General features: G+C 55.2%; 1 protein-coding gene across 2 annotated transcripts; it reads left to right on the top strand.

Annotated features, from left to right (window-relative positions):
• ATP8B3 (ATPase phospholipid transporting 8B3) lies at nucleotides 1–23,281 on the top strand. Of its 2 annotated transcripts, none has more exons than XM_071578017.1 (28): nucleotides 1–77; nucleotides 3,967–4,035; nucleotides 4,621–4,712; nucleotides 5,340–5,453; nucleotides 6,379–6,477; nucleotides 6,898–6,959; nucleotides 7,736–7,808; nucleotides 7,896–7,966; nucleotides 8,802–8,884; nucleotides 9,565–9,723; nucleotides 10,184–10,272; nucleotides 10,630–10,823; nucleotides 11,467–11,675; nucleotides 12,908–12,942; nucleotides 13,356–13,503; nucleotides 14,195–14,383; nucleotides 15,003–15,115; nucleotides 15,502–15,666; nucleotides 16,019–16,130; nucleotides 16,550–16,625; nucleotides 17,016–17,157; nucleotides 17,601–17,868; nucleotides 18,356–18,579; nucleotides 19,831–19,914; nucleotides 20,200–20,439; nucleotides 20,645–20,783; nucleotides 21,062–21,192; nucleotides 21,816–23,281. In XM_071578017.1, the coding sequence occupies exons 2-28, from the start codon at nucleotides 3,987–3,989 to the stop codon at nucleotides 22,089–22,091; spliced, it is 3,636 nt and encodes a 1,211-aa protein (XP_071434118.1). In that variant the 5' UTR covers nucleotides 1–77; nucleotides 3,967–3,986; the 3' UTR covers nucleotides 22,092–23,281. The 2 variants fall into 2 exon arrangements, with proteins under 2 accessions (XP_071434118.1, XP_071434117.1); XM_071578016.1 differs by lacking the exon at nucleotides 1–77 and adding an exon at nucleotides 453–588.
• The last annotated feature ends 2,874 nt before the right edge of the window (nucleotides 23,282–26,155 follow it).

The raw sequence follows: 26,155 nt of genomic DNA, 5'->3' as shown, positions 1-26,155 counted from the left end.
CAGGGCGGGTGGCAGCAGTCCCGCCCGGGACGAGGTGGCAGGAGCGCGGCGCTGGCCGGAGACGGGGACCGGCGCAGGTACAGGGACCGCGGGGACAGCCGGGTGGCACCGACCACCCACCCACCCACCCTGGGGCAGCGGGTGCTGCGAGTGCTGCGGGGGGTCGTGGCTGGCAGGTCTGGGGCTCCCCGGGAAGCTGCCCCGGGGAGGAGGGTGGTACCCTGGGCAGCCCCCCCTGAGGATGCTGCCGTGGGATGCTGGGCACTGCCAAGTTTTGGGACTGGCCGAGCCGCCTTTTCACCTGAAACCACATCAAAGAGGGTGAAAAAAACAGGGCGACAGGAGGGAAACTCATGGCTCGGGCACGTCCCTGCAGTGGGGAAATAAACCCCGAGAGGCTTTTAATGAGCCGTGATGCACCAGCGCGGGGGCGTTTCCGGAGTGACGGGGCAGCAGGAGGCACCTACCCACCTGCTCGGCCTGCCCTGTGTCGCTGCCACTGTCGGCTGTCGCGATGGATGTCACGGGCAGACCCGGGACTGGCGGTGGGGGAGTCCCCAGCCTGGGGATCAGAGACTTTGGGATCAGGTAAACAACAGCAGCGCCCAGGGGGATGGTCACGGTGCCAACACCGAGGAAGGAACGGAGGGCCAGGCTGGTCCCGTCGCTCCTGGTTTTTGTGTGGGAAGCAGCGGGAGGGCAGGAGGCTGACCGGGATCCCCCGGTGCGGCACTGCCTGTGCCCGATCTCCCCAGGGTGCCCAGCACGGCTCGCACTAATTCCTGCGCTGAGCAACAGCCCCACACTGATCCGGTGCTTTCAGGAACAAAACGGCCCCACAAGCCCCGTGGCCGCGGGTGGGATCAGCAGGGACATAAATCTCCACGTGTTGCACCATCCCGGGCCAAACCCTCATGGCGCAGAGCCCAGCCCTGCTTAAAACCGACTTTTGCTGAGCCTCACAAACCTGCAATAGCCCAGAATGACGTTTTTGTAGTGAGGAAGCCCTGCTTTGGGTCTCGTTAGCACCTGGCAGCACCTTGAGGCTCTTTGTAAGCAGAGGCCTCAAGGACCAGAGGGATGGGACAATCCCTGCCAGGCTGGATGGACCAGCTGGTTTGTCCTGGCACTGAGTTGGAAGGTTGAGTTGGAGGGTTATGAAATCACTGCAGGGCTCGCTGAGGTTGGGGCAGTGGTCAGAGGGTGTCCTGCACCCTCCCTGGCCCCAGGGAGCTCCAGGCTGGGGCCAGTGCAGGGTCTGGCTACCAGCCCATATGGCTGGGGCTGGCAGGGAGCCCTGGCACCCACTCCCAGCCTGTTCCTGCCTCCCCGAAGCACAGGGTTTATTTCTAATTATTGAGGCGATGAGTGTGGTTTGTTGAGAGCTTTCTTGGAACTCGGGTTTCTTGGATACCTCCTTGCAATTAATTTTCAACTGCTTTGAATCACCTTTTTCCCCCTCTCACCCTGCTCTGGGCCCCACAAGAGGAGCTTTCCCAACTGCTTGTGCATGGAGTGTCCCACATCTGCCAAGTGCAAGTGCCCAATAAGCCGTGGGTTTTTTTGGCACTGTTTGGGAACAGGGACACTTTGGAGCCACTGAGCCTTACTGGGTACAGTGGGGCTCAGGGATGCCAGGCATGGTGGGGACATGATGGATCATCACCTTCAGGCCTGATCCTGAGCACAAGAGGGACCAGGACAACCACAGACAAATCCAGGTCTTACCACATATCTTGGTGGGACTCAGGGCAGGATCTGACCCTTTGTCTGAGCTGATCCTGCCATTGCTGGTCTGGAAGGAGAGAGCCCAGGAAAACACCCTGGCACCCTCACTGGCAGCCTCACCTTTACTGCTGGTGTCCTGGAGTAAGGAGCAAGGTCAGAAGGTGCTTTGAGCCAAGGGCCAGGGCCCTGAGGGCACAAACAGCCATTAATGCCCTGAGCAGCCCCACTGGGACCTCACCCATCACCCAGGAAGATCAGCCCTTAGGGCAGTTCTAGATCAAGCCCCCAAGTAGGTGGGTCTGTCTCCAGCTTGGCCACACACCTGTGCCAAGTCCTCTACCCCTGGCTTGGGGCTGTCTTGTCCCAGAGGACAAGCTATGCCTCATCTTGGCCTTTGTCCCCTTTGTCATCCTGACCATGGACTTCCAGGCTTGAATCTGGACCTGCCTCATCACCACAAGCTTGGCTGGAGGTGGAGGCTCAGGACTGACTCCTGCTGCCATCCCTGGCTCTACCCTGAGTGTTCATGGGTAGAACCTTGGAATGGTTTGGGGTGGGAGGAACCTTAAGGCCCATCTCATCCCACCCCTGCCATGGGCAGGGACACCTTCCACCAGCCCAGGTTCCTCCAAGCCTTGTCCAACCTGGCCTTGGACACTTGCAGGGATGGGCTCAGGGCAGGGATTGTCACCTCCCCAGTACAAACCAAGGGGCACTGGCTGGGAGGGATGGGAGCAGATGGTTCAGTGTTCTCCATTCTGGATACCCTGAGGTTTGTCTTGTCTCCTGCTGGATTTTCCCCTTGGAGCAGGTGCCTCCAATGAGCCTGGATCCCTTGGCCTGTTTGTGGTCCCTGAGGATGAAGGGACCTGTGTGGTCAGGGGAGCTCATCCGTCTGCCAGGAGAAGGCAGGGAAATGTGCCTGCCAGGAGCTGGGCATGGAGGGGTTTGGTGTCCCTGCTTTGTCCCTCTCCAACCAGATCCAGCCCAGGACTGTGTGTCTGCAGGGAAAGGTCCCCAGGACAAGGACACGAGTGGGGTCACAGCAGAGGGAAGATGCGGAGATTGGCATTCCTGTGTCAAATCCTATTTTGCCTAAGGAATGTGGGAAGGGCCAGTGTGGGGACCAGGGACCTCTGTGGCCTCTCTGTACAGAAGAAATCTCACCCCTCCAGGTGTCCCTGTGCTTCCCACTCCCTGTCACTTGTGAGACAGGTGACAGTGGGAGCCATGACATGCAATACGGGTGTCCCACCACACACAGCAGCTCCTGCAACCCTCCCTTCCTCCTCAGACCTGGGTCCCAAATATTGTGGGGCAGCCTTGCCAACCTTGCTGTGGCTGATCCATCCCTGGAAGTGTCCAAGGCCAGGCTGGATGGGGCTTGGAACAACCTGGGCTGGTGGGAGGTGTCCCTGCCCTTGGCAGGGGGTGGGACTGGATGGGCTTTGAGATCCCTTCCAACCCAAACCAGTCTCTGTGTGAGCTCTGGTGCCACGTAGGATCCAAGGACAGTGGCAAAGGCCAAGTCCTTGGGGGTGAAGAGCGATGATGTTGTGGATCAAAGGTTTTTCTTGGCTGCAGGGGCCCAGGTGCTGCCCCAGGTGGAGTTCAGGATCTCTGACCTGGGATATGAGCCAGGATGAAGTGACCCAGGATGAGGTGACCTGGGACGAGGATGGGTGCCCAGCTAGTGGCATCTGTAAGCTTCTTGGGGCAGCAGCCCATGTTGGAGAAAACCAATATCCATGAGGAGCAAGAGAGAGGGAGATACTTCAGTAAAAGGATGGGAAAAAAGCCATGATCAAAGAAGTGAGATAAGAAATAATGGCAGGGACAGATTTCTGGTGGGATTATTTAATAATAAGTTAATTAATGCTTTATCCCTCACTGCTTCCTTTCATGTAAGGATCACAAAGCACTTCACAAACATTAATTAATGTCCCCCCCATCCCTGCAGGAAGGTCAGGAGCCACCAAGAGTAAGGGAAATGTTGTCACTGATTGAAGGGCACAGGGAGAGCTCCAGCTCCTCACCACCACTTCAAATGATTTCCCAGGACTTCCTCAGAGGGGAAGAATGTCTTGGAGTTGTCACAGGCAGCTGAGATTGGGCAGAGGCTGCTTGGAAGAGTGTCCCTTCCCTGCCCTGCCCAGCTTTGGGAGGCCACAGCATCCCAGTGGGATCCCACTGTGGTTGCTCAGCAGTTCAGACATATGTGGTTGTCCTTGTTCCCAGATCCTGGCAGTGGGGCCACCATGGCTGAGCAGGACCCCGGCTGCCCATGTGGGGAGAAGCAGCTGCCAGGTCAGTGTGCCCTGGTGTGGTTTGGGGGGTTCTCCTTTTTTTAGGCTGTTTAAGAGAAAGTTGAATGTGGGAGAGGGTTGTGAGGTGGGGAAGAAGCAGATCTGGGGGGAGGATGGAATGGCACCTGGGGGGCAGGTGTTGGGGTCATTGCTGGGTGTTCCCTGCTTGGCAGGATCTGCAAAATATTGGGAGAGCAAGATCTGGGATAGCAAAAGTGAAATGAGGATAGGAATGAGCAGGACTTCAGAGCAGCAAAGGCTGCGCTTGGGGGACTCATCCTGCACCTGGCCTGAGTACCTCCACACCAAACCTTGAGCCCAAAGGGTGAGCCTGAGGCTCCATGGGGAGCGTGGGCAGTGGTGCCACATCTCTGGAAGGTTCTGGTCTCCTGCTCTGTCACTCAGCTGACCCCAAGGTCCAGCTCTGTCCCAGATGAGCCTCCAGCAGCACATCCCAAACTGGAAATCCCACCCCACCCCTGGGTCACTGTGAGCCCAGTGGCACCATCAGCAGTCCTGGTGCCCTCAGGAGCTCCTGGCAGGGCCTGGCTCTGGTGGAGCTGGTGGTGTCCCTTTGCTTCTCCAGCTTTCACATGGGAGGTGAGGGCCAACGACCAGCGGTTCCACACACAGTCCAAGAGGAGATTTACCTTCTGTCTGAACAAGAAGAAGTACAGGGTGAGCCCACCCAGGCCAGCCTGGGCCACTCCCTTCCCCAGCCCCCCAGTCCTGAGCCCGTGGTGGTTGGGGTGGTCACGGCAGGGATGCTCCAGAGGGGTCTCCAGTGGGGTGGGGAGTCACATCCACAGCCTCAGTGAGGAAAGGGCCTGCTCCCTTGTGCCTGGTGCCCCCAGTGCCCCCCAGTGCCCCCCAGAACTCCCAGACAAGGAGCACAACTGTGTGAAGAAAACTTCTTTAGTCTGACAGTCCAATAAAAAGACTTTTCAGAGTTCTGATTAAATAAAACCAGATCTCTTTGTTTTGCAGCTAAATGATGACCATCTAGTTGAGGTCAGTTGGTTGGGCTTTAGATGATCAGAAGCAAAATATTTTATTTCAATTTTCTGTGGCCCTTTGCTCTAATAAATCCCTTTTCCACCATAGCTTTAGTCATTGTTAAAGGCATCTCTTATGCCATGAGAAGTCCTAGAAATGAAAAGTCCTAGAAATGAAAATTCTTAGAAATGGAAAGTCCTAGAAACGAAAAGTCCCAGAAACATCAGAACACTTTAGGATTTATAGAGCAGATCCTTGATGTCCTGTGGCCAGTCCCTGCTGAGGCTGTGACCTGCCTTTCCTCTGCAGGGCAATGCCATCAAAACAGCCAAGTACAACCTCCTCACCTTCCTGCCCCTGAACCTCTATGAGCAGTTTCACAGGATGGCCAACATCTACTTTGTCTTTGTCATCCTCTTGCAGGTGAGATGGAAACCAAGGGAAGGGTGAGTGACAGAGGGGTGTCTGCAAAGGAGGGTTCTCTGGAGCTCAGAAACGGAACTTGGGGCTAAAATATTTCTGAGGATGTTGCTTTTCCGTGGTTTTCAGTCCCTTTCATGAACTGGGAGGGGTTTAACCTACGTTAAATTTGGTTATTAAAGTTTCCCAGCAGCAGAAGTACGTGGAGCTGCTGAAGAGTCCAGAGGAGGCCACGGAGATGATCCCAGGGCTGGACTCCCCTCTGCTCTAGAGCCAGGGTGGGAGAGCTGGGGGTGTTCAGCTGGAGAAGGGAAGGCTCCAGGGAGACCTGAGAGCCCCTTCCAGTGCCTAAAGGGGCTCCAGGAGAGCTGGAGAGGGACCTGGAACAAGGGATGGAGGGACAGGACAAGGGGAATGGCTTCCCACTGCCAGAGGGCAGGGATAGATTGGATATTGGGAAGAAATTCTTCCCTATGAGGGTGGGCAGGCCCTGGCACAGGGTGCCCAGAGAAGCTGTGGCTGGCCCATCCCTGGGAGTGTCCAAGGCCAGGTTGGACAGGGCTTGCAGCAGCCTGGTTTAGTGCAAGGTGTACCTGCCCAGGGCAGGGGGTGGCACTGAATGGGTTTTAAGGTCCCTCCCAACCCAAACCAGTCTGGGATTCCATGAAATTCATTTAGATCACCAAGATAGAAATCCAGCTCTCCAGACTCAGAGACCCACCATACATTTCACACATTCCCTTTCAAAAAGAGGTGGAAGTCAAAATGAACCAGTTCTTTGTAGACAGAGATGTTGATTTGATGCTCCTGAGATGGTTCCTGCCACCCTCAGGTGCTGGATGGGGAGAGAGGTGGAGTTGCTCAGTCACCTCAGGTGTCCCAAGGTGGGATGAAAGTCGTGTCATGGTGTCAAATTGTCCCTCTCTAGACCTTCCCTGAGATCTCCACACTGCCCTGGTACACTCTGCTGTTCCCCCTGGGCTGCCTCCTGCTCATCCGGGGCCTGCGGGACCTCATTGATGACATCGTGAGTTTGGGGGGGATGTGGGGCCTGGAGGGGGTCCTGGCTCTAAGCTGCACTGAGGAGCTCAGGAGTCACCAACATTCATCATTCCTGAGGCATCACCAACTCCACGACATCCAAATCACCTGTGTATTTTCCCTTGGGAAGGATGTGACCCCCTGAGTGCTTTCCTCGGGGTCCAGACCACCATGTGTGGCATCTTTAAAACCTTAACCATTGATTTTATTGCCAGTCAGGTCCCCAGAGTCACCTGAGGGGAATTCAGAGTCTCTGTTCATCAGAACCACATCTTCTGATCACTCCCCTAGGGCTGAGGAGGCTGAGGGGGCAGGTGGTGGCATTCAGGGGGGCGTGTTGGTGGGACAGAGGAGTCTGACATGTGCCACCCCTTTCCTTTGGCCCCTTTTTGTCCCCTCTGTGCAGGGCCGTCACCAAAGTGACAGGAACATCAACAGCAGACCCTGTGACATCCTGTCTGGGAGGAGGTGAGGAGCTTTGGGAAGCTGTACCTGTGTTTGCCACATTGTGGATCAATGGATCTGAGAATCACAGAACAGACTGGGTTGGAAAAGACCTCCGAGATCATCAAGTCCAACCCTTGGTCCAACTCCAGTCCCTTTACCAGATCATGGCACTCAGTGCCACGGCCAAGCTCAGTTTAAAAACCTCCAGGGATGGGGAATCCACCCCCTCTCTGGGCAGCCCATTCCAATGCCTGAGCACTCTCTCTGCACAGAATTTTCTTCTGATCTCCAACTTAAATTTCCCCTGGCAGAGCTTGAGCCCATCATGCCCCCTTGTCCTATTGCTGAGTGCCTGGGAGAAGAGACCAACCCCCACCTGGCCAGAACTTCCCTTCCCTTCATCTGAAGTGCTGAGAACCCTTGAGGAGCTGAGGAGGGGTTTGGTGGGACTGTCCCTGCTCTGCACACCCATCACCCCCAGACCTGCTGCAGGTCCAGCTATTCCCCTGTAGGGATGATCATGCTCCAGCCATGGACAACAGCTCCCAAAAAGCCCCCTTTGCTGTGATGTGCTGGGAGGTCCCTGTCTCCTGAGCTATGGATGTGACAGGTGGCTCCTGTGCCACCCTCAGTGCTCAGCCACCCTTCAGTCCTGCAGCTGGGAGGTCACTGCGGTGGCACAGGCACCTGGAGACCCCATTCCTCCAGGAATCTGGGACAGACATGGGCAGAAACACCCACACCCTCATTCCCTCTCCTCTGCAAGGCCCAAAATGTGTCCCCAAATTCTCCCGCAGCTTCCAGCGGCAGAGGTGGTGTGACATCCGCGTCGGGGACATCGTCCGGCTGCACAAGGAGAGCTTCGTGCCGGTGAGTGCGGGGCTGGCTGGGCACCAGGGTGGGTTGGTGAGGAGCGAGGGGCTCACCCTGCTGCTCTCCCCCTGTTTGCTCCTCAAGGCTGACATGCTCTTGCTGTGCAGCTCCGAGCCCAGCAGCCTGTGCTACGTGGAGACAGCTGACATCGATGGGTGAGGAGGGACAGGGGACTCCTGTGGCCATGGAGTGAGCAGGGACAGGAAACCCCCACGGCCATGGAGGGAGGAGGGACAGGGGACCCCCATGGCCATGGAGGGAGGAGGGACAGGGGACCCCCATGGCCATGGATTGAGCAGGGACAGGGGACCCCCATGGCCATGGAGGGAGGAGGGACAGGAAACCCCCATGGCCATGGAGGGAGGAGGGACAGGAAACCCCCATGGCCATGGAGTGAGCAGGGACAGGAAACCCCCATGGCCATGGAGGGAGGAGGGACAGGAAACCCCCATGGCCATGGAGGGAGGAGGGACAGGAAACCCCCATGGCCATGGAGGGAGGAGGGGCCACAGGACCCCCATGGCCACAGGGGAAGAGGGGCAGAGGCTGAAGACTCCCATCTTGGGGACCCCCCAGGGAGGGTCAGGAGCCCTGAGAGGGCTCAGCAGAAACCACGGGATGTGGAGCATCCTCCCAACCCCAAACCTAGAAATTGGATTTGAGCCCCCGGTTTTGAAAATGAGAGTCCAAAAGCTCTCCTGAGGTTTCCTCAGAGCAGCTTGTGGCTGTCTCTCCATCTCTCAGTCCCTCCCAGCCCAGCAGAGGACAGTCCCTGCCTGTCCTCCTACCTCCATCTGCAGGTGATTTAAAGGCAGGGGCCCTGGGCCAGGGCTATTCCTGCACAAGTCTGTCACAATGAGTTCCTCTCTGGCATTTCACTGCCACCACTCCTGTAATCACCTGATAATTAATGGCCACCTCTGTCCCACGGGTCTGACAGCAGAATTAACAGGGTTGTTTTATTTCTCTTTCCCTGGTTCTTACTCACAGGGAAACAAACCTGAAGTTCAGACAAGCCCTTCTGGTCACCCACCAGGAGCTGGGGAGCGAGGAGAGCATGGCTGCCTTTGATGGTGGGTCTCCAGGATGGGTGAGAATGGGGCCATCTTGCTGGGATGGGATGGTTTCAACCTTGGAAGCCTCTCTCCCCTTTGTCCCCTCTGTCCCCTCTGTCCCCATCAGTCCAAGCATCAATTGCTCCCACCTGCCAGGTGCCAAAGACCTTGAGTGGAGATGCTTCCCCAGCCAAGTGGCTCTGTGATGGGTCCATCAGGGTTGTGCACCTTCCCCCTGGTCTGGATCCTGATTTTCCCAATGGAATCAATATATTGGTTCCCAAACCTGAGCTTGGACCTTGGATTTTTTTGCCCTCTCCTTCTCCACAGGATTCCGTGTCCCCTCTCAGGGGCTTTGGGCATGAAGGGTGCTGTGTTTGTACCTTCTACAGTTTATGTCCCTGTGCAGTTTCTGGACTGACCAACCTCCCAGCACCTTCAGCTTAGCCTGAAATTGAGCCTCCAAACCCCAGAGATGCCCTGACAGAGTCTGAATGTCCTCGAGGAGCCCCAAACCCCAGAGATGCACCCAGAGATGCCCTGACAGATCCTGAACGTCCTTGAGGAGCCCCAAACCCCATCTGCATCCAGAGATGCCCTGATAGAGCCCGAATGTCCTCGAGGAGCCCCAGCATCCATCTTTGGAGGGGCTGAGGAAGGTCCTGTGGCTCCCCCCTGAGCTGTGCCTCCCCCTGCAGGGACAGTGACGTGTGAGGAGCCCAACAGCCGCATGCACAGCTTCACAGGCACCTTGGAGTGGAGGGGCCAGACCCACTCCCTGGACAGCGAGAGGATCCTGCTCAGGGGCTGTAGGATCCGCAACACCGACCTCTGCTACGGCCTCGTGATCTATGCAGGTGAGAGCCATGCCCAGCCCAGGGGGAGCAGAAAACACCCAGGATTCTAAGCTGCCCAAGCACTTCTGGCACTGGCAGGTCCTGTTGGCACCTGACACAATGTGGAGGACCTGCTACCCCAGCCAAGCCCACAGATGTTTGTCCTGAGCCTTGCTGGTGCTGGGCTCGCTGGCAGGGACATGATGTGGTGGCATCAAATCTCTACCCATCCCAGAGTATATCCCACCTGCACCATGTCTGGATCCTCTCCCTTTGGGGCTCAGTGCAGAGGGCTTGGCCATGGGTAGAGGGAAGATCGAGTATGAGCAGCACTGCTCTGAGTATGCTGCTGGGGAAGGAATGAGGTCCTCCAAAGCCTTCAGAGGAGGGGAGAGGTTGTTACGGAGGAAACCATCATCAGAAATCAACCTTCTGGGGTCTGTGGACTTGCATTTTCACTTTTAAAATATTTCTTCTCCAGGATTTGATTCCAAAATTATGAGGAATTGTGGGAAGATCAAGAGGAAGAAAACCAAGCTGGATCACATGATGGACCGGCTGGTGATTGTGGTGAGTGTGGTGCCAACACTTCTGCCCTGCTCCACCAGTCCCTGGGGCTGCTCACAAGGCTCCTCATGACAAGCTGCTTGCTTGGGGTGATGCTGATTTTTTTAAGCTTGCAGTATTTTCCCCAAAATATCTTGAGTTTAACATATTCATAGAATCAGAGAATGGTTTGGGTTGGAAAGGGACCTTAAATCCCATCTCATTCCAACCTCCTGCTGTGGGCAGGGACACCTTCCATCAGACCAGGTTGCTCAAAGGAACATTGATCCTAGAAAAGAGTCTGGTGGGCTCTGTGATGGGATGCTCCCATCCTGGGACATTCCCATTCTGGGACATTCCCATCCTGGCTTCCCTCCCCAGATCTTCCTGCTGCTGCTGGTCACGTCGTTGTGCCTTGCCGTTGCCTCTGGGTTCTGGGCCAGGGCATTCCAGGAGAAGCACAGCTACCTGGCTGCTGTCTACAGGAACACAACCCCTACCCAGCAGGCCTTCTTCAACTTCTGGGGCTTCACCATCCTCCTGAGCATCATCATTCCCATGTCCATGTATATAACGTAAGGACCACAGAGCTTGGAAGTGGTGAGGGCTCAGCACCTCCTCCCCTGCCCTCACCCATCATGTGGCACTTGGGTCACAGCCCCAAACTGGGGGGCACTGAAGATCCTGTGACCTGGACCAAGTCATTCCCATGTGGTCCCTCTGCCAGGAGAGGGGAAGGATGGGTGGGGTGCGTCCTACAAAAATTGAGGATGTGCTTTGAGATCTTCCCAGGGAAAAACCAGAGGAGAGATCCAAGACCTGTTCTGATGCTGGAAGTCGTGGGCAGGCTGAGGGTGAGGCTGGTGAAGGTGGTGCTTCCCAGGGTGAGAAAGAGAAGGGCACAGTTGCTGTGAGCAGGAAATAATTACAATTTTGTTGGAAAAATCAGTTTCAAAACTTTCTGGCCCTTCACTGCATTTTCAGATCTATGAATTTTTTCAAGGGCCAGAATTCCAGAGGGGAGCCCCAGTGCCTGGGTGGGTGATGAACCTTCTGGAAACCTGTCATAAGGAGCAAACCCCCTCTTGTCTCCCCTAGCCCAGAGCAATGGGATCCAGGTGGGGAGTTCCCCCCTGCCCTTTCTTCCCAGGTGAGGTCCCCAAGTGCCCCTGGGATGTGCGGACCACAATCTCCTTCTCCCTGTTTTCTTCTCCCAAGGCTGGAATTCATCTACTTGGTGAACAGCTTCTTTATCAACTGGGACCTGGAGATGTATTATGCTGTGAAGGACATTCCAGCCAAAGCCAGAAGTACCAGCCTCAATGACCAGCTTGGCCAGATCGAGTACATCTTCTCGGACAAGACTGGCACCCTGACCCAGAACATCATGAGCTTCAAGAAATGCTGCGTCAACGGCACCATCTACGGTAACACTTGGTGGAAGCACATTTGTAGGGGCTCATGTGAGCCTGGAGCTGGTTTTTTCAGCTCCTCCTGGATTGCCAGGAAGCTCAGGGAGTGTGGATGGGTCTTAGTGGTCCAGCATGGAGCTGTAGGAGTTCAGCTTGTTCTCATCTCCTACGTTATTGGTGCTTTGTGGGGCCACCATGCTTGAGGTCACACTGCTCTGGTGTTCCCAGCACATGGAATCAGGACACAGTTCTGCCCCCCACAATGGAGAGGTTTCATGGCTCAGACTCAGCTGAGATCAGGATGGTTCTCCCTGATGAAAAGAGGGACCCTGGGGTAGGAGCCCAGCACAGCTCTGTGGCAAACACAGAGTCTGAGTGAGGTGGGTCCCACCTGGAACCATCAGCTGATGCTGGCCCAGACAGAGGTGGGAGAGGGGACAGAGAAGACCATGGATTTTTATTTTCTGTTAAGGTCTCATAGATAAAAAGGAGCTGTTGCTTTTCTTTGTGTTTCCTGCTGAATCTCCAGCTTGGCTTCCAAATCTGGGCACTTTGAGGCTTTCAGGTGACCTGTGGAAGAGGCAAAGAAATAATCATTCCTCTTAAGTTATTTAATTAGAGTGAATGTGTATAATTGCACTTTGTTCTTATTTTAATTTTTTAAAAAATTATTATTAGTTTTAATGATTCTGCTTGGTTTCCCCTTAAAAACTTGAAAATTGTCAAGTTCCTTCTGTTCTTCTCACTAAACAGACTCGAGCTTTTGGCTGTCTTTTGGGATCTTAATTAGTGAAATGTAGTGGGCAGAGTGAGCCAGAGCTTTAGCATGGAGCTCTTGTTATCTCAAGATAACTATCAGGTGCTTGAGACAAATGGACAGTGATAAAAGCAAAAAGGAAGGTGGAAAAAAAGTCTAGCAAAGTTTTAAAGCAGAAATAACCCAGTTTTCCCCTGCCTGTCCTTTCACCTTGTGGAGCAGCACCTTGTGCTGCAATCCCAGCAGCCTCTGGCCAATGCCCCAGGAAATGCTGGGGAAAGTAGAGCTGAATTTTTAACATTAAATGCATGTTGAAAGTGTGAACAGTCCAAAAGCCAAAATAATTAGACACGGATATCCTAGTGGAGTTGGCACTGATGCTGAACTGGGGCCTTTTTGCCCATCCTTTGGCCCACAGGAGCTCCAGAGAAGCTGCTCCACGTCCCACTGGTGCCACTCCCTGTTAACTGAAGTATTTTTATTTTGGCAGGTCCAGGCACAGGCCATGAGAACAAACAGCCACCAGTGAGTAACTCCCCCCTCCCCTGGAACATAAAGGGACACCAGGTGTGACCAAGTGTCACCAAGTGTCACCACAGCCTCATGTGTCCCAGGCTCCAAGAGTGGCCTGTGCTCCCTCAGGCTGCAGAGTTTGCCCATCCTCAGCTGCCAGGGAAGGACAGGGAATTGGGATTTAGAAAAAACACAGTTCTGGTTGTTTGGTTTTGCTCTTCCACCCTTTTCACACTCAGCCCCTTGGTGTGGGCTCAGGCTCTGACCTGGGTCTGGGCCAGCTCAGCCTTGCTGTGTCACCTCCCCTGTGCTCCATCTCCATCATCTCCATCATCTCCATCATCTCCATCATCTCATCTCCATCATCTCCATCATCTCATCTCCATCATCTCCATCTCCATCCCCACCTGCCTGTGCCTCTGCAGGGGTTGGGGCTGGCCTGGGACCACCCTGGGGAGCAGGAGGTGGATGTGATGCTGCTGGAAGCTGCCCAGAGGGACAGTGACCCCGTGCTGAGGGAGTTCCTGAGGCTGCTGGCCCTGTGCCACACCGTCATGGTGGAGCAGAGGGGAGGTGGGTTGGCATGCTCAGGGAGGGGGGTTGAGCTGCCCCTCGAGGCATTGGGGCTGTGGTGGGTTCTGGCATCTCCCAGTAAGCTCAACTGTGGGGAGCAGGGGGTGTGAGAGCCCGGGAGTGGCTCTGCCACTGTCCCTTTGTCATGGACACAGGCATTTGGGTTTGTTTTAAAGCTCACCAGTGGGAACAGAAGCACAGGGGGACAATCCAGCCTTGTGAGAAAACTTGCCCTGTCTGGGACAATGAGTCAAAAGGATCAGGGAATCGTAGAATGGTTTGGGTTGATTTCATTCCATTCCCTGCCATGGGCAGGGACACCTTCCACTAAAACAGGTTGCTCCAAACCCTGTCCAACCTTACCTTGGACACTCTCAGGGATGGGACAGCCACAGCTTCTCTGCCCAACCTGTGCCAGGGCCTCCCCACCCCCACAGGGACAAGTTCTTCCCAATATCCCATTTCACCCTGCCCTCTGGCAGTGGAAACCATTCCTCTTGTCCTGTCCCTCCATCCCTTGACTGAAGTTCCCCCCCAGAAGAAGTAAGTAAGGCCAAGTTTCCCCAGCCTGTGAGCTTAGACTTTGCTGCGTCCACACCTAATGCTGGAGCTGGGCAGGAACAGGGTGTTCCAGCTGCCCAAGCCTTGCCTGGCTGTGGTTCTCCATGTCCAACCTCCTTTCCTGTTGCAGACCAGCTGGTGTACCAGGCAGCCTCCCCAGATGAGGAGGCTCTGGTGTTGGCAGCCAGGAGCTTGGGGTATGTGTTTCTGGCCCGGACACAGGACACCATCACCATCAGTGAGCTGGGCAGGACCAGGATGTACCAAGTGCTGGCCATGCTGGACTTCAACAGCGAGCGCAAGAGGATGTCTGTCCTGGGTGAGGGGTGGGGCAGCTCAGGGAGCCCCTCCAGGAAGGTGGAGGGTCCCTTCTGTACTCAGCCCTGCAAGGGGTGGCACCGGGATGGATGTGACTGACCATTGGGGTGACTGGGCACTGGAAGGGGCTGTCCAGGGAGTTGGTGGAGTCACTGTCCCTGGAGGGGTTTAAGAAACAACTGGACATGGCACTCAGTGCCATGGTCTGGGTGATGAGGTGGTGTTTGGTCACAAGTTGGACTCAATGATCTCAGAGGGCTTTTCCAACCTTTGTGATTCTGTGATTCTGTGACCAAAACTGGCACAGGGGCTCCTAAGGATCACCTGGATCATCCCTGCGGTTTTGCTCACCCTGATACCTCGGTGAAGGCATCTGAGGAGGGTTTGAGCAGCCAAGAGAGAGCAAGTAAATCTGGGGCTCAGGGGAGGTGTGTGAGGAACTGTCAGTCCTTGGGCAGATCCAAGGAAATCCCTGTGCTTCCTATGGCCACGGGTGGAAAAGTGCCAGCGAGCCCTGCGGTGCCTTCTGGGGGCCAACAGGGGCCAGCAGGGCCATTGTGAGGGTTGGTGGGTGGGAGCTGTGCCTGAGGGGTCCTGAGCTGTGCTGCCCCTCCCTCCAGTGCGAGACCCCCAGGGCACCATCCGGCTCTACACCAAGGGTGCTGACACCATGATCCTGGAGAGGCTGCAGGGACGGGGCCCCAGCGAGGCCTTCACCGAGAGGGCGCTGGATGTGAGTCCACACCAGCCAGGGCAGGAAAGGACTGTCCTCTCTCCTGCTGGCTCTGGGCTGGGTGTCCTGGAGTCTCCCTGCTGCTCTTTCTCCCTCTGCTTCAGGATTTCTTTGGTCCTTTCTTCCTTCTGCTCTGGGAGCCTCATCTGCATGTGGGACAGGGGGTAAGAGGGCATCAAACCCATCTTTGGTGTTCTGCATGAACCAGCTGCAGTGCAGGGATACTCATGGGGTTGGTGTAAGATGGGGGAGGGAGTCAGAGCCCTGAGAGAGACTCTCCAGTCCTGGAGTGTCCCTGGCCCTGACCATGATGGCTGTTCTCATGCCCTGGTCACTGTGAGAGTGAGATGGTGAGGGAGGGGAGTCCTGATGTCTCATCCTTGCAGCTCTTTGCAGAGGAGACTCTGAGGACGTTGTGTATGGCCAGCAAGGAGGTGAGCGAGGCTGAGTACCAGGAGTGGGGCAGGAGGCACCACGAGGCCACTGTGCTGCTGCAGGACCGTGCCCAGGAGCTGGACAGGCTGTACGAGGAGATGGAGCAGAACCTGCAGGTGGGAGGGGGACAGGGGTTGGGAGGAACTGAGGGCAGGAGAGTGGGGTTTGGCTCTCCAGGATGAGGGGGTGAGGTGTTCAACCCAACACCCATCCCCTGGGTGGGAGGACAGGTGGGGTTCACCCCCACATGTGACTTGGTGACATGTCCATAGACACTGTGGTAGATCCCTGTCAGGTCATGTCCACACACAGCGAGAGCTGCTGGTTGGATCCAGCGGTTGATTCCCAGCTCTTTAGTTTGTCCTGCCCCGTGCCATGCCACCCATTCTCCCTCCTAATCCAGGGGTAATTCCCATCTCCATGTCTTGCCCTACCCCATGCCATGCCCCCCATTCCCTCTCCTTCCAGCTGCTCGGGGCCACGGCCATTGAGGACAAATTGCAGGATGGAGTCCCTGAGACCATCCAGCTGCTGAAACTGGGCAACATCAAAGTGTGGGTCCTGACAGGAGACAAACAAGGTCAGTGGAGGGAGCCACAGACCCCACAGACCCATTTCAGCTTCTCCCTTCCCAGGACCACTCCTGGAGGTGTTTAAGAAAATATTGGATGTGGCACTCAGTGCCATGGTCTAGTTGACAGTGTGGTGTTAAATCAAAGGTTGGACTTGATGGTCACAGACATCTTTTCCCACCTTTGTGATTCTGTGATTCTGTGGCCAGAGAGAAGGGACCCTGGGAGTGGGACCCTTGACAACAGCAGCATGTCCCACAGACCAGGCCACCCATGGAAAACTGAGGCAGGGGAAGCCACCTCTGAGATGGCTGGAGCTGGAGCAGAGCCCCAGCAGCTGCTGCCCACCAGGGCTGTTGGACAGAGGGCTGGGGGTGCCCTGGGGTCAGGGAGGGAGAGCAGAACCTTTGACACCTTTGTGTTGCAGAGACTGCCATGAACATTGGCTACGCCTGTAAACTGCTGACAGATGACATGGAGATCCTGGAGGAGAAGGAGATCAGGTGAGGGACCGTGACCTTCTGGTTCAGGACTTTGCTGTCCCTGCTGAGGACACCTGAGGGCAGGGCGGACAGAGCTCAGCTCAGCCAGAGAGGCTCCTCCTCCCCTGTCCCTGTGTGTCTGTGGTCCTGCAGGTCCTTTTCCAGGCCTCCCCATCTGTTTCACAGCAGGCTCCTCCTCAGCAGAAAGCTTTAAACTTCTCTCCAGCCTCTAAACCACAGGGAGAGAGGCTGATTTCTGACACCAGTGAGCCTTGGGGTGGCCTCTCAGTCTCCCCTGTTCCCACCACTGGGTACCAGTCCCACCTCCCTGGCTCACTGTAGATCTCAGTTTAAGCCAGGCAGTGTGCCCAGTGTCCTCAACTCAGTTCCAATCACCCCATCCTCACACAGAGAGATCCTCCAGGCTTTCTGGGCGAGCAACAACAACTTCAGTGGCCACGGGGAGGCCACAGGCAGCAGCCACCTCTCCCAGCAGCACCCAGAGGCTTCGTGCCACGAGAGGAGAGCCATCATCATCAGCGGGGACTTCCTGGTAAAGTGGCACCTGGGTGGTCTTCCCTGTTCCCTGGCTGTGCTGGCAGATGGTTGTGCCTTCTGTGGTTGATATCAAAGTCCTGGGTGGCACCAACACGTGGAGGATGTGATGCCCCTCCTGCCCAAGGGGTGGGAAAATCCCATTTGGGCTTGGGAAGACTGGAGAAGGGAACAACCTGTCACTGGTCATTTGGTGTTGGGTGGCTTTGACCACATCTGCCCAACCAAGTGACACAGGCCAGGTGGTCATCACATGCTCTTCTGGTCATACTGGGATATACTGGCCTCATGGTCACAGTGCTGCTGTGTGGTGAACTTGGAGAAAACTGGAGTCACCTTTTTTGTAGTGTTTACAAGATTTAAGAGCATCCTTGAGGAGCTGAGGGGTCTCACACTCTGAGGCTGTGGGTGAGGTCCCAACCACCTGTGCTCTCCCCTAAGGACAAAATCCTGCAGACGGGAGAGATGCTGAAGGAGCAGAAGGGGTGGCCATGGCGGTGGCTGTCCTGTGGCAGCACTGAGGGGTCACAGGAGCAGGGGGGCCAGGTGGAGAAGGCCTTCGTGGACTTAGCCACCAGCTGCCAGGCAGTCATCTGCTGCAGGGTGACCCCCAAGCAGAAGGCCCTCATTGTGCAGCTGGTGAAGAAGCACAAGAATGCAGTCACATTGGCCATTGGGGACGGGGCCAACGATGTCAACATGATCAAAAGTGAGTCTTCAGACAGCGGGAAGGGTGGGGTTGGCTGGGGCATCCCACCGGTGGGGAGTGGTGGTACCCCAGTCTGCCATGTCCATCACTTCACTCTCCCATTTGAGGGGAGGGGAATCCCCACACCAGTTCCCCACGTTGCTGTGCTGGGAGGGGAGTGAGAGGCACAGGACAGAGACCAGCCCAGACAAGGGCAGGGTGGACCACTTGCTTTGGACATCAGGGACGAACCTCAAGGAAACTTCAAGCCCCAACATGGGCAGATGGCAGAGATGCCCCTGCCCCTCCCCAGCAGCCCTGATGTGGGGCTGTGCTCTTTGCACACCCAGCCACGCCTGGAATGCCAATCCCCATGGGATACAGGGCCCTTCTTCCCTCTGCCCATCACTCCTGAGCTCACCCTCTGCCCGCAAACCCGGGAACAACCCATGGGGAAATCCAACCCCAAACCTCCCCAGGTGTGTTTCCCACCCTGTTGTCCTCTCAGCCGCAGACATCGGGGTGGGCATCAGCGGGCTGGAGGGGCTGCAGGCGGTGCAGTGCAGCGACTACGCCCTGGCACAGTTCTGCCACCTGCAGCGGCTGCTCCTGGTGCACGGGCGCTGGGCTTACCTGCGCATCTGCAAGTTCCTCCGCTGCTTCTTCTACAAGACCTTCGCTGGCCTCATGGCCCAGGTGTGGTTCGCTTTCCACAGCGGATTCACAGCTCAGGTGAGGGGTGCAGGGGTTTGGAGGGGGGGTAGTTTTGGCTTTAGTTTTAACTACCCTTCAGTTTAGCAGGGTCAGAGAATCCACGTAGATTAGGAGAGACAGGTGTCACCTGAGATGAGCTCAGTTGGTTAAAACTTGGTTGTAATAATGCCAAGGTCATGAGTTCAATCCCCTGTGTGGGCCATTGACTTAAGAGTTGGACTCAATGGTCCTTGTGCGTCCCTTCCAACTCAGAATAGTCTGTGATTCTGTGTGACTTAAGTAACCAAAGAAATATTTCATACCTGATGACACAAACCTGAGATATGAATACAGTAGAGTAGAAGTGTTCTCTCAGTTCCATCATGTCTGCAGTGGAGACAGGACACACTGCTCTGTCCTGCTGTACTGGGCCTTGGCTGCTACTTCCCATTTTGTTTTAGTTCAGAGAAGTAGAAACATTTTATTGTCTTTCTTCCTGTTCTTTGCTGGATGTCTTTTGGGGTTCTTTATGAATCTAAAGTAATGATATCTTGTTTTGGTGGGAGGTATAAAATTGTTATATCTAACTTGTGTAAGTGTGTATTATATTGTAGTTTTCTTTTAATTTTCTCCTTTCTATATAAATATATATGATTAGTTGAAGCATAAACCTAGTTGAAGTTTCTAGGTTTTTTTCCTTTCTCCCTTTTCTCAGCAGGGGGAGGGAGGCTGACACTCTGTATTGGGCAGTTGGCATTTTGCCAGCTCAACTCAAGACAGAGGGGTCACACCTGTGTTACAAACCACCCCTGCCCAGGATCCCCTGCAGGGGTTGTGCCTGGTGGTCATGCGTCCACTTCACCTCCCTGGTCACCTTTGTCCCTTGCTATGTCCAGTTTTTTGGGGTTGCCTGGCTGGGATGCAACTGGTGTCTGCTTTTTATCTGGCTGGATTGGGAGAATCCCCCTGGGGCGATTCGAGGTGTCATTGTGAGCTGCAGCTCAGTCTTGGACAGATGCAGGGAAAGATCCCACGTGGTTTCCTCCAAAATAGGAGCTTTTATCCCAAGGGCCAGGAGTGTGACTTGGCCAGCACTGCAGGGCTCCAGCCCTGTTTTCATTTGTAGCACAGCCCCACACACAAAGTGGGGCTGATGCAGAGCCCAGAGCAAGTTCATGGCAATGTCCATGTTTGGTTGTGAGTCCCTTGGACTCAGCCTTGGGGCCTGGGCATCCTTTCTGACTTTCCAAAGCACCTCTGAGCTCACAGCTGCTTCCTCTTCCCTTCCAGCCTCTGTTTGAGGGCTGGTTCCTTGCACTCTACAACATTTTCTACACCTCCTACCCTGTGCTGTCCGTGGGCCTTCTGGAGCAGGTATGGCCGCATGGGGCTCATCCCACCCTGTGCCTGGAGGCTGCATCCCTGGAGGGTGGGAATGAACCTGGCAAACCCTGCCCCCCATCTGCACAGCCCTTTGTGCTGGTACCAAGCAGCTCAATGGTCATTTGGAGCTCACCACAGGTCCTGGGTGACTGTTCCTGGTTACCCCAGAGCCACTGGGCAAGGGAATGTTCTGCAGCTCTCTCAGAGGGTGTGTTGGGTGGGGTGGCCCCATCCTGGTCCCCCAGTCCCTGTATCCCTCTGTGATGCTCCTGGCAGGATGTGAGTGCCAAGAAGAGCCTGGAGTTCCCTGAGCTCTACGTGATTGGGCAGCAGGACAAGCTCTTCAACTACCGCATTTTTGGTGTCACCCTCCTGCACGGGGTTGGCACTTCACTCACCAGCTTCTACATCGCCCTCTGGGCCTTCAAGGACCATGTTGGCAGCAAAGCTGTTGGGGACTATGAGTCCTTCTCTGTCACAGTGGCTGTGTCAGCATTGCTGTCAGTCCTCGTGGAGGTGAGCACCACCTGCCCTTCCCCATTCTCACCCCACAGCAGATGTGTAGGGTCTGCAGCCCTGGGCTCTGCCACCATCCCCAGAGACTTCATGGCTGGGGGATGATCACCCTGGGATGGAGGAGGAATGTGGGACAAGTGGCTGAATGGAAGAGGGTCACCACAGCCCCCGTGAGACACAGTGTGCTCTGCCCTTGTCCCTGCAGATCATCCTGGACACCAAGTTCTGGACAGCATTGTCCTTTCTGATGGTCACAGCCAGCCTGCTGTTCTTCTGCCTCTTCTCTTTCCTGACCCAAAGCATTGATGCTTTCAGGATAGCCCCTGCCATCTTCTCCTTCCCAGGTGAGATGCTATGGGGATCCCCATGGTCCTTCCCTTCCCCAGCCAGGAAAGCCCAGCCTGGCCTTGGTGCTATGAAGCTGTTTCCCACCTTGTGGATCATCTCCCATTTGCCACTTCCCCATCTTGCTGGCTGGATTTTTGACTCCAGTTTAGGTGCCATCTCCTCTTTACACCCGTCAACGCCTTCCTGGGTGGGGACCTGTCCCCCAGCAGTTGTTCCCTCTGTCCTCTCCACCTTCCCTACTTTAACATTACTTCCCACATTCTCATGGTGACAGATGCCAGCTGGAATGCCCTGACTGACCCCTACGTCCTGCTCGTGGTCCTGCTGTCCCTGGTGGTGAACACCATCCCCTCTCTCACTGTCCACTCGTTCCGTGCCATCGTGGGCAAACCCACCATCCAGCAGGTGAGGGCTGGGAGGGCTGGCATTGGTGGGGGGATTGCCACCCACTGGTTTTGGTGTCTGGGAAGGGTGAGGATGCGCAGGAAGCCAGGAGTGTAATGGTGGGATATGTCACCTCTCCTTGGTGGCACCACTCATGATGGTCTTTCATGACATTGGTGCCCAATTCTGACCCGAGGGCCTTCTTCCCAAATTGTTCCATGGCCCAGCAGGAGGCCATGGGCCAAGAGACTTGCTCCAGCTCTCGAGGAGGGTCTGCTTGGGCTACAGTGAGGAACTGGCCCCTGGACCCCCAAGGAGGCATTGGAGTCTGGTGCAGGTCTTGGTACCACCCCAGCCTTGGTAGAGCTTATTCCCATCTGGGTTGTGGGTTACACTTTTGTGGTGGTACAAAAGTCTCAGGTGGGAGCAGGGGGTGAGATGGTGCTCCAGAACTCCAAGAGCTTTGCAGATGCCTAAGAGGGTCCCCACATTCCTCATCCCACCACAGAAAATCGGGTTGTGCTCTGAAACTGGGAGCCAAACTGTCCCTGTGGAGGTGCCCCTACGCTTCCTGCATGTCCCCCCTTGGGGTGAGGGCTCTCCTGGGAGGTGTCCACAGTCCTGATCTCCCCATTTCCTTGCAGAAGATCCAGCTGAAGGCCAGGAAGGAGCCAGAGCCCTCGGTGGAGCTGAGGGCCCATGCCCCCTATGGCTCCTTTCGCCGCCACTCCAGCTACGCCTTCTCCCACCAGGAGGGCTATGCTGGGCTCATCACCCGCGGGGCCAGCCTGAGAGCCACCCCCAGGGATAGCGTGAGAGCCATGGCCACCCACAGGGACAGCCTGCAAGCCAAGGCCACCCACAGCACTATCCCAGAGGGGACCCCAGCTGTGTCCCCCCACCACAGCCCCTTGGCATAGCTGGCACCCACCTCCCACCGTGCTGGGACAGGGCAGGAACACCAAAGGCACACATCTGACTGGTTCCCTCCTCTTATGGGCTACCTTTTAGTCTAATTTGGTGGGTTTACAGCCCTCGTGGCTGCAGGAGGGGCTGGCCCAGCTGCAGCTGTGGGTGCTGAGCCCTGGGGTGTGTCCTGCAGTGGCTCCATCCCACAGAACCACAGGATCATTCACTCAGAGGGGGAAGGGACCTTTGGACATCACCCCCACATGGTGTGTGTGTGTGTGTGCCGAAGCCTGCAAAGCCATGGAAGCCACTGACTGCTGCTGCCAGGCTGGTGCCCTTGCCCTGTGGGCCCCTGGCTGGCATCCCAGACAGTCTCAGAGCTGGGGCTCCCTCCTGCCTGAGGCTGCCCCTGCTACAGGCTGGGAGCCTGGCTGCTCCCCACAGTCATTATCCCCCCACTCTGAATTAATGAACCACCCTGACAGAGCCCACTGGGGGCTGGGGGTGGGTGCAGCCCCCCACCCTGCTCATCCCACTCTGCTCATCCCACCCACACCGTGGGCTGAGCTGCAGTGGCTGCACCAAGACCTTTGTCTTGTGTTCCCCACACAGGGCTGGTTTCTTCCCTGTGGCTTTCACCTGCATCATCCCAACAGATCACACAATCCCAGAATCCCAGAGTGGTTTGGGTTGGAAGGGCTTAAAATTCATCTCTTTCCCCCTGCCATGGGCACCTTCCACTAGACCAGGTTGCTCAGACTTGAGCGGTGTAATTTCAAAATTCCTCCTAATTTCTGGAGGAGGATCCACATGGGATTTGTTGGTCACCTGCAGGATTTTATCCTCCAGCCACACCAGTCTGGCTCCTGCAGGCTCTGCTCATCCCTCCCACCATTCCCACCTCCTCACCTTTGTCATCCCTGCACAAGGTGCAGGGTGTCCACTGTGTGCCACCTCCACACCATTCCTCCAGGACTGGGGTCCCTTTGGGGTCAACATTTTGCCACAGGTTGTCTTCTGCAAAGCCCCAAAAAGTACTTCTGGGGGAAGTTGAAGCACTGAGGGGCCGTGGATCAGCTCTGCCTGGCACATTCCTACACATTCTGTACCTGCTGGAGAAGTTGTGTGTGAACAACTGACTGGTGACTGGGTCACCCTTTTAATTGTTCTTATTTTTTAATTTAAAAGGATTTTAGCTTTCCTCTCCTCTCCTGTAAATCTCTATAAATATGCCATGAGGGGTGAAAGCTGTACAGAAACCCACTGCTGGGTCAGGAGCTGGCTGGAGGGCCGGGCCCAGAGAGTGCTGGTGAACGGGGCTGTGTCCAACTGGGGCCGGTCACCAGTGGTGTTCCCCAGGGGTCAGTGTTGGGTCAGGTCCTGTTTAACATCTTTATTGATGATTTAGATGAGGGGATTGAGTCCATCATCAGCAAGTTTGCTGATGACACCAAGTTGGGAGGGAGTGTCGACCTGCTGGAAGGCAGGAGGGCTCTGCAGAGGGATCTGGAGAGACTTGAGGGATGGGCTGATTCCAATGGGATGAAGTTCAATAAGGCCAAGTGCAGGTCCTGCCCTTTGGCCACAACAACCCCTGCAGTGCTCCAGGCTGGGCACAGAGTGGCTGGAGAGCAGCCAGGCAGAGGGACCTGGGGGGGACTGAGGGACAGGAAGCTCAACAGGAGCCAACAGTGTGCCCAGGTGGCCAAGAAGGCCAATGGGATCCTGGCCTGGATCAAAAATAGCGGGGCCAGCAGGCCCAGGACAGTGACCCTTCCCCTGGACTCTGCCTTGGGGAGGCCACACCTTGAGTGTTGTGTTCAGTTCTGGGCCCCTCAGTTCAGGAAAGATCTTGAGGGGCTGGAGTGGGGCCAGAGAAGAGCAACGAGGCTGGAGAAGGGACTGGAGCACAAGTGCTGTGGGGAGAGGCTGAGGGAGCTGGGGGTGTTCAGCCTGGAGAAGAGGAGGCTCAGAGGTGACCTCAGCACTGTCTGGAACTCCCTGAAGGGAAGTTCTGGCCAGGTGGGGGTTGGTCTCTTCTCCCAGGCACTCAGCAATAGGACAAGGGGGCACGATGGGCTCAAGCTCTGCCAGGGGAAATTGAACTTGGAGATCAGAAAGAAATTCTTTGCAGAGAGAGTGCTCAGGGATTGGAATGGGCTGCCCAGAGAGGGGGTGGATTCCCCATCCCTGGAGGTTTTTAACCTGAGCTTGGCCGTGGCACTGAGTGCCATGATCTGGTAAAGGGACTGGAGTTGGACCAAGGGTTGGACTTGATGATCTCAGAGGTCTTTTCCAACCCAATGGATTCTATGATTCTATGAAAGGTCCTGTGGCCCCTCTGTGTGTGCCACCAGCACCTGTGTTGTGGCAAAATGAACAGGAGCACAAGATATTTGGGTAAAAAGAGACAGAATTAAATCAGCTCCAGGGGTTTGGCCCTGCCTGCAGCTTCACACGACTCCATAGGATTGTTTAACAAGTGCTTTGGCCTCGTCTGCTCTGAGGTTGGGAGAATTTAAGTGTTTTCTTTGGGCTCTGGCCAGGAGGGTCTGGATGGTGCCAAGAAATAAAAGTCTGTCCTCTAGGAACAGTCTTCCCCCTACAACTACCAGGTGGAAAAATGGGAGAAACATTTCCCAGCTGGTGGGGCATGATCCCCAAATCTGCCTCCTGGTGCTGCCAGTGCAGGTTTAGGGAGGGGCACTGAGGTGGTAGAAATGGGGTATGGGGAGGGAACTGACCCCCACCCCTGTGGGACACACACACCAGGGTGAATGACTAGAAAATAATTTATTGAAGAAACAGAAAGCTGCAGAAATACAACACAGTCATGACCAGTAGAGGATGAACAAATAGAGATTTTTTCTTTTTCTCTCTTTTAAAACCTGTTGACAGGATAGAGTTAAGTTTCCTGATAACTATCCCTGCATGAGTCATTGCAAAGAACAAGGAACAAACTCCAGAGCACACAGCACAGTTTGGATAAAGTGCCTGACACATAAGACTCTTTTTTATTTTATTTTTTTTCTTTTTTTCACGTTTGTAAATAGCTTAAACAAATATAGTTGCAAGACACAGAGGAGTAACAATTGCATTTCGCTGTAGAGTAAAATTTATCCCATGAGAGTAACAATGAAGCAGCAGAAAAAAAATAAATTAATTGAAATAGAAGAAAAAAGTCATTGAAAAACTCAGAGATGTGGCCCTTGGACTGTGTGGGATGAGGGCAAGTGTCACCTATTGCTATACAGAAAAATGAGCAATGTTTTCTGGAGGGGGCTGGGCTGGCAGACTCGAGGCTGGGGGTTCTTTCTGGCCTTCTGACTTCTTTCTTTCCTTTAGAAATTGAAAATGGTGGAGGGGGAGGATAAACCAAGCCAAACCCAAATTTTGTTCTTTGCATTTTTAATTTCCTCTCCCTAAAAACCCCAAAGAAAGACACAAGAGGAGCCGCATTCCACGTGGCAGCACCCACAGGTCCAACTCCATTGCTGGGAGTCCCCTGAGAGAAGGGAAAGGAGCAGCCTCGGTGCTGGGGGTGTATGGTGGGGCTGGGGAACACCCAACTGTGCCCAAAACAGGCTGAGGAGAGAGGTCACAAGGACCTGATCATCCTCCCTACCCAGACTTTGGATGTTCAGAAAAAGGAGCGAGGTTTTTTGTGAAGCCGTTTCTCAGCTCCAAAACCTCTCTGTGCTGATGTTCTTAGAGCAGGAAAAGCTCAGCTCTGGATGTGCCCCAGTGGGGTCTTAATGGTTAAAACCCAGCTGGGCAGGCCCAAGAGCCCACATTCCTCCTGCTCAGGGCAGGATGGTGCTGCCCCACTGCTGGAAGTATGAAAGCCATCAATGGAAAACTTCCCCCCAAGGTAGAGATGGAGAGACTGTGAGTTCTCAGAGGTAATGAAATGACCCAAATCCCTGAAAACTTCCACAACTGAAATAGGAGACAGTGGCCAGGCTGAATCAGCAGGTCTCAATAGGAGATCCCAGGTCTCCTCTTCCTCATCCTCCATCACCTGTGGGAGTGTCCCTGGGCCCTGGTTTTGATCCTGCTTCCCACAGCACAAAAA

The sequence above is a fragment of the Pithys albifrons genome, chromosome 27, assembly GCF_047495875.1.
Source record: "Pithys albifrons albifrons isolate INPA30051 chromosome 27, PitAlb_v1, whole genome shotgun sequence".
Lineage (NCBI taxonomy): Eukaryota > Metazoa > Chordata > Aves > Passeriformes > Thamnophilidae > Pithys > Pithys albifrons.
The sequence above is the reverse complement of the archived record's forward strand: the minus strand, read 5'-3'. Positions and strand labels throughout refer to the sequence as shown.